The 9,806-nt window shown below is 54.7% G+C and overlaps 1 protein-coding gene across 1 annotated transcript; it reads right to left on the bottom strand.

Moving 5' to 3' along the window:
* Nucleotides 1-596: 596 nt before the first annotated feature.
* Nucleotides 597-9,463, bottom strand: KRT71 (keratin 71). The gene is made up of 9 exons (XM_044914834.1): nt 9,017-9,463; nt 6,662-6,876; nt 5,892-5,952; nt 5,288-5,383; nt 4,837-5,001; nt 4,511-4,636; nt 2,848-3,068; nt 2,113-2,147; nt 597-1,353 (listed from the first exon to the last, which is right to left on the bottom strand). The coding sequence occupies exons 1-9, from the start codon at nt 9,461-9,463 to the stop codon at nt 1,142-1,144; spliced, it is 1,578 nt and encodes a 525-aa protein (XP_044770769.1). The 3' UTR covers nt 597-1,141.
* Nucleotides 9,464-9,806: the final 343 nt, after the last annotated feature.

Below are 9,806 nucleotides of genomic sequence, written 5' to 3'. Positions count from 1 at the left end.
CAGTGACTGAAACTCACGGCCTGCCTTGACCCTCAACTCACTTCACCCTAGTCCAGCCTCAGGCTCCAAGAACTCGTTCCCTCTCTTAGCATCCCAGCAGGCCCAGAGTGGGGGGTCCCCATCAACTCCACCCTTCCTGGGTGACTCCCCAAAAGCCCAGGCCTCTGAGCAGTGAGGAAAGGGTTGAATAAACACAGACACCTGCCTGCCACACCCCCAGCTTCCCTCCAGAAAGATCCAGTTCTTAGGTGGAGGCAAGGGTCCCTGTCAGGAGCAGGACCATTTCTGCCAACAGACACAGGCAATTCTTTTGCTGAAAGCCATAAACCACACTACACACACAGCCTTCCCGTGTTCCTCCTTTCTGCTCTCCCTCCTCTTCTCCCTCCCTCCTCCCAAACTCGGCCCCATGCTTCATGTGTGCTCTGGAAGCTGCTTTTTTGGCTCTACGGAGAAAATTCACCTAGAAACATGGGCCGCACAGGCAGTCCGCAGCGTGTCTGGTGTGTGTGTGTCTGTGTGTGCCTGGGTGGTGCTTCCGTGAGTGCTGAACGGGGTACGTGCACACACCTTGACTACTCAGAGACCAAGCCGTCAGATCGTGCTGTTTATTGAGGATGCAATGGGAGGGCCTCTAAGAGGAAAGGAGATGTAGAGGGGCCTCCTCTTCTCTGCTTCTGGGTACAGGAGAGTGAAGAGAGACCTGAGCCCTGAGATGGGGCCAGGGTGGGGTGGGGACTGGCCTCTCTGGGTCCTTGTCCTTCGGCCCTCCCAGCATAGGCAGTTGCTGGGACAGAGGCCCCAGGGTGAGGGGTGGGCCTCCGTCTGAGACCCAGGGAGCCGGACAGAGTAGTTAGTGACTGGGCTGGAGGCTGTGTCGGGGGCAGAAGGCCGGGAGCCTGGAGCTGAGCGCATGGCCCCGCTGGGGGACCTCAGCCAAGGAGGTGAATGCCAGGCAGTGCCAGGAGGAATTTCACCAAGTTTAGCCATCCACACCTGTCCAGGCTCGGGAAGACACGGGCTGGGAGAAGTGGGGTGTCCGGCACCGAGAGGGGGCTGACCGCGGGCTGGGGGAGAGAGCGTGCAGGAGACAGCTAGGGACGCAGGGGTGGCGGGAGGGCAGGGGGGTGGGCAGCCCTCTCTACCTGCTGGCTTTCTTGGCGGGGGCGCTCTGGCTGGAGCCCTTCGCCAGGGTATCCTTGTAGTCGCTGCTGCTGCCCCTGCCCCGGCCGTCCCCGCCGCGGACGCTGCACACGCCAGAGACGCAGCTGCTGCTGCTGGCCACGTAGCCGCCGCTCACGGAGCTGGGCCGGAAGCCGTAGCCGCCGCTGCCGCTGCTGCTGCTGATGATGGCTGCGGGGGACAGCGGGGCGGCACCCTCAGGGGCGGGGCCAGACGGGGCGCCTCCCCCCGGGGGGCACAGGGTCTCTTGGTGCCGGCCGGCGGCCCCGCCCTTCCCCCTGGGGAAAATAGCCCAAAGACCGCGTCCCCCATGTCCCAGCCCCTGCCCTGCCCAGCTTAGCCCCAGTCTGGCTGATTCTTCATTCTCAGAAGCCCAACACTTTGGTCCAGGTACCAAACACCCACCTGTCATTCTGGATACACAAGCCCCCATTCTATTAGCCTTTTTGCTAAACTTCCTTTTCAACCTCTCCCTCTCCCTAGCTGTCCTGCAAATGGCATCTTTTGGGGTTCTGGTTTAATTCTTAGTCCCGCTGAGAAATCCAGAAATCCAACACTGTCAGCTTAACCTCCGAGGTCCCCATTCACTGATTCCCTCTGCCGCCTCTAATTCCCCAGGCCAGGGCTGGTCACGACTTGCAGCCCTGGGGCCCAGGCCTCATGCACACTCATCCTCTGTTTCCCCTTCTAGCTTTCCCAGTGGCCACCTCCGGGGAGCAGGGAGATAGAGTGATACAGAGGAAGCGGCTCTGCGCTGGGAATCAGGAGACCTGATTGCTGGCCATGCCTCTGCTATCTGGCTGTGTGATCTCAAAGTCTTTTGCTCTCTGGCCCTTAGTTTGCTCAGCTACACACACAGGGTGCGAGCGACTAAGGCCCTTTCCTGTCTGCAAATTCTACAGTTTTAGGTCCCAGCATACAAGTACTTACAGATGCTGACCGGGGAGGGAAATTCTCCTGACATCCTGTAAGGGAGAGAAACAAAATAAGAGCAAGCACTCATCCAACCCACAATCTATTAACCTCAAAGCTAGTGTCCCTACCGGCCTGATGTGGATTTCTGAACCCAACGGGCACCTGTGGACATTTCCTGGGCTTTTTGGCACAAGCAGAGCTTGAGAAGCCGTGGTTGCTGCCCTTGAATCTTTGGGGGTAAGCAGGCAACAACCTAAATCAAACAGTAGTTGGCACGAGGTACACATGCAGGGTGGCATGCACACGTCCCAAGGTCAGCCCTGGGCACTGAGTCTTTCCCATCTGCTGAGAACACTGGGGAAGCTGGAATGGTTGCCCTGGGACATCTCTGAAAAGCTCATCTTGTACCTGGACAGGTAAGGAAGATGGAACAAGAAGGCCTACAGTAATGGGGTGGTGGTGTTTTTGTTTTGTTTTGTTTTGTTTTGTTTTTGGTTGGGGTGGGGGTGGGATAGTATGCAGAGGAATACCCAGGAAAATTGTAAGGATGAAATGAGCTAATCCCCGAGGCACAGTACCTGGCATGAGTGAGGGCTCACGCCAGGGTAGGTATTATTACTTACTGTTATTATTCCCATCATCACCACCCCTTCACTTCCAAGGAGTCATCTGTTCTAAATGAGTGTGTGCTAAGCTTTCTCTTTTGTCCTTCTCAAACCCCTGGGGCTCTCGTGCCAGAGCACCCCCCACCTGCACTCCTCGCTCTCCAGCAGCTTGCGGTAGGTGGCGATCTCCATGTCCAGGGCCAGCTTCAGACTCATGAGCTCCTGGTACTCGCGCAGCATCCGGGCCAGCTCCTCCTTGGCCTGGTGCAGGGCTGCCTCCAGCTCGTCCAGCTTGGCCCGGGCGTCCTTCAGGGCGTTGTCACCCCGCTGCTCAGCATCGGCGATGGCCGTCTCCAGGTTGGAAGCCTAAACAGGGAATTGGAGAAGCTAGAAAACTGGAAGGGGTGAATAGAGTCATCCACATCCAAATCCCACTAGTGCTTGGAACTCCTGGATGGAGATGCCCACTTCTACCTTTCCCACCTCCTGCTCCTCTTCTAGGCCGGAGCCCCTTCTGGGGGCAGCAAGTCCTTCCTAGCTCTATCTCCACTTGCTTGTATTTAGGCATTGTGGTGATGAAAAATAGTGCACCCTGCCCTCCTGTCCTCATGCCTTCCTGTGATCGTGGCCAGTTCAGTACCATGTCACTTCATTACAAAGACATTTACTTGGCCACCCATGTGCCAAGGATACAGAATGAGGAGGAGTAAGATTGGCTTTCTGCTCTTGAGCTGTTTAAAGTCTGGGAAGAGAGATCCTTGGAATGTGGTGTTGTGGGTACAATGAGAGCGGCCGCCCAGGGGCATAGGACCACAGACGAGGGGCGCAGGGAAGGAGATTCCCCAGAACCAACTACTCTTTCCCAAGTGCTTACTGTATGCCTAGCACTACCCTCAGCCCTGACATGCCTTTTGCATACCTTAGCTCATGCAGTCCTTACACCCCCCAGCACAGAGAGGACAACTAACTTGCCGCATGTCACAGAGTACATAAGTGTTAAAGCCCCTGGAAAGGTGGAAAGAGCACTGGACTTGGAGTCAGAGTGGGTTCGGATCACAGCTCTGCCATTCGCCAGCTTGCAACCCATTTAACCTCTTGGAGCCTCCGTGTCCTCATCTGTAATGATGGGTAGCGCTTGCCTCAGAATCTTTGAGATGATTCAGTGTGATAAAATGATAGGAGCTGTTGCTGTTGTTATTCTATAACCTCATCCTATCTCCCCACATACTCAAGCTGAGACTGCAACCTAGAGTCCCAGAAGGGGACTGAGCAAGGCTTTAATGAATAGTTAAATAGTTACAGGAGGCACTTTAATGGGTGCTCTTTGAGCCCACTTATCAGTCATTTCATCAACAAATGTTTATTAAGCTGCTACTATGTGCCAGGCACTGTACTAGATGCTGGGAAAGCAATGGGGAACAGAGCAGCCAGCTCCCTGCCTTCCTCCAGTTCCGTAGAAGAAGGGACAGGCTGGTGTGGGGTAGTCATCAAAGTGTGACAAGGACAAGAGAAGCACAATGCCAGGAGGGCATATGATTAGGGCAGAGGGCACAGGGGCGTGTGGTCCTAGCCCATCCTGGGGAATGAGAGAGACGGCTTCCTGCAGGAAGGACTTCAAAGCAGAGGTTCTTGGGGTGAGTGGGAGATGAGATGCCCCAGGGATGTCTGCTCTAAGTATTTGAGGCAGTGACCTCATTGGCCCCTTTCCTCTCATGGGCAGAGATTTGAGAGGCTGATATCCTTGGCCAACCCATTCCCCCTCCAATTATGCCCTCCTGCCCCAGGCCATGGGCAACCTCTCCCCTCACCTGCTTCTTCACATTCTCAATCTCTGAGCGAATTCTCTGGATGAGCCGGGTGAGCTCCGAGATCTCGTTCTTGGTGTTTTTGAGGTCATCCCCATGCCGGCCCGCTGCCAGCTGCAGCTCCTGGAACTGGGGACCCCAAAGCACAGTGCCATGGTGAGCATGATGAGTGTGTCATAGGACTACATGATGTCTTGGGATTGCTGAAGTCATGGGGGAAGCTCATGGTGGACACTTAACTGGACATGGCCTCTGTTCTGGGAATGATCAGGCCCAGCCTTCATGCCTGCTGGGATTGCCCTCCCCGGTCCTGCTTCAGCCCAGCTCACCTTGGTCTGGTACAGCGCCTCGGCCTCTGCCTTGCTTTTCAGGGCGATCTCCTCATACTGGGCACGGACCTCATCAATGATGCTGTCCAAGTTCAGGTCCCGGTTGTTGTCCATGGACAGGATGACAGACATATCGCTGATGTGGGACTGGATCTGAGCGATCTCCTACATGGGAAACAGGGCTGGTCTCAGGACTTGACTATCAGAGGCTAACACCCTACCCCCACCCAACCCCTAAGCAAGATTAGCAAATCCAGGTGATGCTAACTTAGAGGCTCTGGACCATTTCCTTTCCAACCAGAGGGTGGAGATTGGGAGCCTCTCAGGCTGAAATGGGAGATGAATGGCTAGCCAGGAGGTCTCCCTGAGAGCAAAGAGCCTCTCCCAGCCCCCAGAACAGAGTTTTACCCACTGGCTGCCCACAGAGCGGTGGGTGGAGACACAGACTTACAGCTTCATAGAGACACTTGAAGAACTTGATCTCCTGGTCCATGGAGTCCACTTTGGCCTGCAGCTCCACCTTATTGGCATAAGCCGCATCCACATCCTGAAAGATGCCCCCCCGCCAGCATCCTTTGGTCACTGCCAGTGCAGCCAAGAAGGAAACACCCACGCCAGCCTGGGTGCCCTGCACACCGAAATAGCTGCACTTTTCTCTCTGAGAGGCTCATGGGAAAGGAGAGGACGGAGCAAAAGGCCCAGCCCCGCCCCATCCTGAGACCCCGCTTCCTCAGCAGGGATGGGGTACCCCATCTAAGGAAGGAAGCCCCATCCAGGCTGCTGTCAGTCATCCCTCGGATGTCTGAGTCAGGCCCTGTGGATGCAGGGGGCCCCTGTGTGTCGTGCTCTGCTGTTCTTCACGGTGAACATGAAACACTCAGGAAGGCCATCATCTCTCTACCTTTTCATTCCCTTTCTGGTTAGTCCATTGTGGTTTTCCTCAGCCTTTATGTCATTAGTTTGGAATCAGCTCTCTGACAGCAGAGCACACTGGTAGGCTCAGCTCTCCCTGGTCCCAGGCCAGCCCTGGACTCAAGGCCTGTCTTCCCCCTCACCTTCTTGAGCAGCACAAACTCGTTCTCTGCAGCTGTGCGTCTGTTGATTTCTTCCTCATACCTGCAAGAATGCCAGGGCTCGGTCGGTGAATACATCTCACTTAGAACCCTCTCACTGAGAACACTCTTTCACTCAAGGAAGACTCTAAGCAAGAGGCAGGGTTCCATTTGAGGGACAGATGTTAGTGGGCCACAGAGTACAGGGCTGGTGGGGCCACCAAGCAAGGAAGGCTTCCTAGGGGACATGGTAACTAAGTTAAAAAAAAAAAAAGGTGATTATTGAAGATCCGGCTACAAAAATGAGGTAGGAGCATGTGGAGTGAATGTTCTATGGGAAATCTCAGAGGAAGCAAGAAGCAAGCTCCTCCTTGAGAATTTGAATAAAGCCTTACAAATGAATGGGAGTTTTCCTTAGTTACTCCTCCTGGCCATTCTGGGAGGTGGATGGATTTAAGCCCCCTTTTACCAATGAGGACCCAGAAGCTCCAGGAGATTATGAGTAGCTTACCCAAGGTTTCCTTCATCCAGCCAGAGATAGTCTTTTGACCACTGGCCAGCTAACTGGACATTTGTCCTAAGTGCCAGACCAGAGGCTGGAGGAGCAGGAAGCAAGTTCCAGAGTTGTGTTGGAATAATTCTGCTTGTTACGACAAGGAACACTGCCCCTCATCTCCAAAAACTTTAAGCCAGGGTAGCTGCCGCTCCTGCAGAAGGATCTCAGAGGGAAAGGGGCAGTGGTCCAGCTGCAGGGGGATCCCTTCCCCACTCACCTCTTCTTGTAGTCTTCCACCACGTCCCGCACGCTCCTCAGCTCCGAGTCCAGCCGCACCCTGTCCCCGGACAGCGTCTCCAGCTGCTTCCGCAGGTTGGTAATGTAGCCCTCGAGGATGGGCTCCAGGTTGTTCTTGCAGTTGTTCAGGTCCAGCTGCTGCAGCAGCTCCCACTTGGTCTCCAGCACCTGGTTCTGCTGCTCTAGGAACCGCACCTGGGACCCGAAACACAGAAACTGTTGAGCCCCCACGGAAATAGTCCCACCTGTCATTCACAAGGCTCCGTGCCAAGCGCTCCACCTGCATTTTTCCCTTTATCCCCACACAACAGCTGCACGAGGCAGGCAAGTTGTTAACCCCATTTAATGGGAAGGAAACGGAGCCTCTTTCCAGGGTCCAACAGTTTGATAAGTGAGGGAGCCCAGGAATGAACCCAGACATGTGTCCCCATAACTCATGCATCCAGTCACTCAGAACCCATTATGACCAAACCAGCTCAGGGCAGGGGCGTTCCTAAAAAATACCAGGACAGAGTCAGGCTGGGTCCATCTTTGGAAAGGTTGAGCATTCTGAAGAAAGGAATCTGCTCTTCATTTTATAGCCTATCAAGCTCAGTGAGGCTCAATGGGCCAAGAGCTTCTGGGTATTCTAAATTTCCGCATCAGGCCCCAACTCCACCATTGCTCATGCCCTCCTTCCTCTGCACTAGTTCTGCTCCTTAGAAGCATCTTCCACAGAGCAAGCATGGCACGTGGGACAAGATGGATAGACAGTGCGCCTCATGCCACTGTCGCCTCACTGGGCCAGGAGACTGACCAGAGGGAGTAGATCCACATACTCCTCTCTTGTGTGGTTTGTGGGGGGCACGATTTTTAAAATATGACTTAATCCACATGAGCACAGCCACTGTCTAAATAAGGTTGTGTTCCCTATCGTCATAAGCACAGGACCTCAGAAAACTGGCTGGGATTCAGCATTGAGATGGGATCAGCCACCAAACTGCTTGCCCCAGCAGATCATCCAGGGTTGGTTGGTCTAACCAGTCCTGACTCTTTCATGTATATCCCTAAGACTGAGCCTTAGCCACGGAGCAAACCCTACACCTAGGACACCACAGTTGGCATCTGGACTCACACACACTGGACAATCGGGATCACTGATAGGATGTATCCACGTTCTGGGGGAGTAAAGAGCCACAGAGAGAGTGCTGGCCTCTGAGGCAAGCAGGAGATCCTCGGAGCAGGAGTCTAGAGCTGGGGTGTGGGGCAGGGGGACCGGTAGGCTCCGATGGCCACTGACCATTTCAACCATAAGCTTTGTCCTGGGCTGACCCACCCTTGGTGCCTAACTGTCATGTAGCCAACGTAGCCCCCCAAGTCCCCAGGACTGGATCTCACCTTCCTTCCCTCCCACCCTCGCCCCAGATGCCATACCCTGCAAGGCATGTCCCTGCATGCTTTTGCTGACTCATAGAATGGGAGTAATAATTTCTCATCTACCATAAGTCAGGGTCCTATCTGGCCTGGAAGATGCCTTGAGGCCTCCTCCAGACCTTTGGATCCTCCCCTTCTCAACACTCCTCGCCCACCGCTCTGAAGATGAAAACGATAGTAACGATAACCAGCACTTGGGAGCACTTCGTCTGTGTGAGGCACTGTGCCAAGATCTTCACATGCATGTTCTTTCATCAACCTGACAAAATCCCTGAGACGTAGGCTATTATCTGCATTACGGAGATAAGGGAACAGAGGTGCAGACAGGATAAATAACCCTCCACACAGCTGCTCCATGACTGGCTTAGCCAAGACACAGCTGGTAAGTGATGGGGCCAGAACGGAAGCCAGGTCTGACTTCAGAGCACTGTGGAGACGTCCTCCCCACTGCACCCTTCTGCCTCTCTCAAGAGTCCTTAGCTGATTGAAAAAAATGCCCATGGCCGAGCCATCCGGGAATGACCACACACGGATGCTCCTGACCCATCTAGTCAAATGACTAGTGCATGAGACCTGCTCACGATGGACGGGAGGAAGACTCTGGGGCAGATTCCCTCTCACTGGCTTTTTCCACACACACAGCCTGCATGGACGCCAGGCTTAGCAATGGCACCAAGCTGACCCTCAAGTAAGAGCAGGGGTCTTTCCTTTGGAGCTCCCGCCAGTAACCCCCATAAGCCTCTGCCCTTAGAGACAGACCTCCCTCGGTCTTCTCTTGGGAAAGACTGCAGGGAATCGCACATAAATCACCCCGATGAAAGAAAACACCTGCTTCGTCCACATTCAGTGCCTCCTCATATCTAACCTGAATCCCTTCTGCTGTAGCAGAAGCTCATGCTCTGAGAAGAGAAGGTAGACCCACCTTGTCGATGAAGGAGGCGAACTTGTTGTTCAGCGCCTTGATCTGCTCCCGCTCCTGGGCTCTCACTTTCTGGATCTCCGGGTCCAGCTCCACGTTGAGGGGGGCCAGGAGGCTCTCATTGACAGTGACCTGATGGATGCCTCCAGGTGGACACACAGACGGACACACGGGCCCCAGGGCCACACTGCCAAACATGCTGCCAGCAAAGCCACTGGCCCGGCCCCGACCAAACCCATAGCCTCCATTCTTCCCGCTGCCGCTGGCCACGTTGAGGGAGATATTCCGGGTTCCCCCCAGGCTGTAGAGGCTCCGGCTTCCGAAGCCACCGCTGAACCCTTTGCCCCCTGCCCGGTAGGAGGATGAGCTGCCCCCTGAGAACACTGCTGAGCAGCCACTGAAGCCCCCCTTGGTGGCAGCTCCCGACTTGCAGGTGAATTGGCGGCTCATGCTGGTGGTGGAGATAGAATCAGATGCAGGAGGGATGAAGACCAAATCCTACCCAGGCTCTGCAGCTTGCAGTGAGGACTGGCAGGCACCCTTCCTTATATGTGCTTGGCATTGGGGCTCGTGGATGGGCAGTCGAGAGCTTAATTCATGGGTTTGGCTTGCCTGGGAGCAAGAAGTCATTTTCTCCATGCTGAGCTAGAGATCAAGCCCTCTCCACCTCTGAAACAACATGAAACCTTCAAATTGCTGGGCTTGCAAGCTTTGCTCATGTAATTTGGGTTTTATCTAATTAACCTGCTGTTATAGAGTAATTTGCCCCAGGCCCCAGCCTCTCCAGGGGGAT

Source organism: Neomonachus schauinslandi, chromosome 5, assembly GCF_002201575.2.
Source record: "Neomonachus schauinslandi chromosome 5, ASM220157v2, whole genome shotgun sequence".
In the NCBI taxonomy this organism is placed as follows: domain Eukaryota; kingdom Metazoa; phylum Chordata; class Mammalia; order Carnivora; family Phocidae; genus Neomonachus; species Neomonachus schauinslandi.
The sequence above is the reverse complement of the archived record's forward strand: the minus strand, read 5'-3'. Positions and strand labels throughout refer to the sequence as shown.

Coding starts and splice junctions, on each gene's coding strand:
- KRT71 (XM_044914834.1), bottom strand. CDS start 9,463: ATGAGCCGCCAATTCACCTGCAAGTCGGGAGCTGCCACCAAGGGGGGC. Junction 5,002..5,287: donor TCAAGTGTCTCTATGAAGCT/GTAAGTCTGTGT, acceptor TTTCCCATGTAG/GAGATCGCTCAGATCCAGTC. Junction 3,069..4,510: donor TTGAGAATGTGAAGAAGCAG/GTGAGGGGAGAG, acceptor TTCCCTGTTTAG/GCTTCCAACCTGGAGACGGC.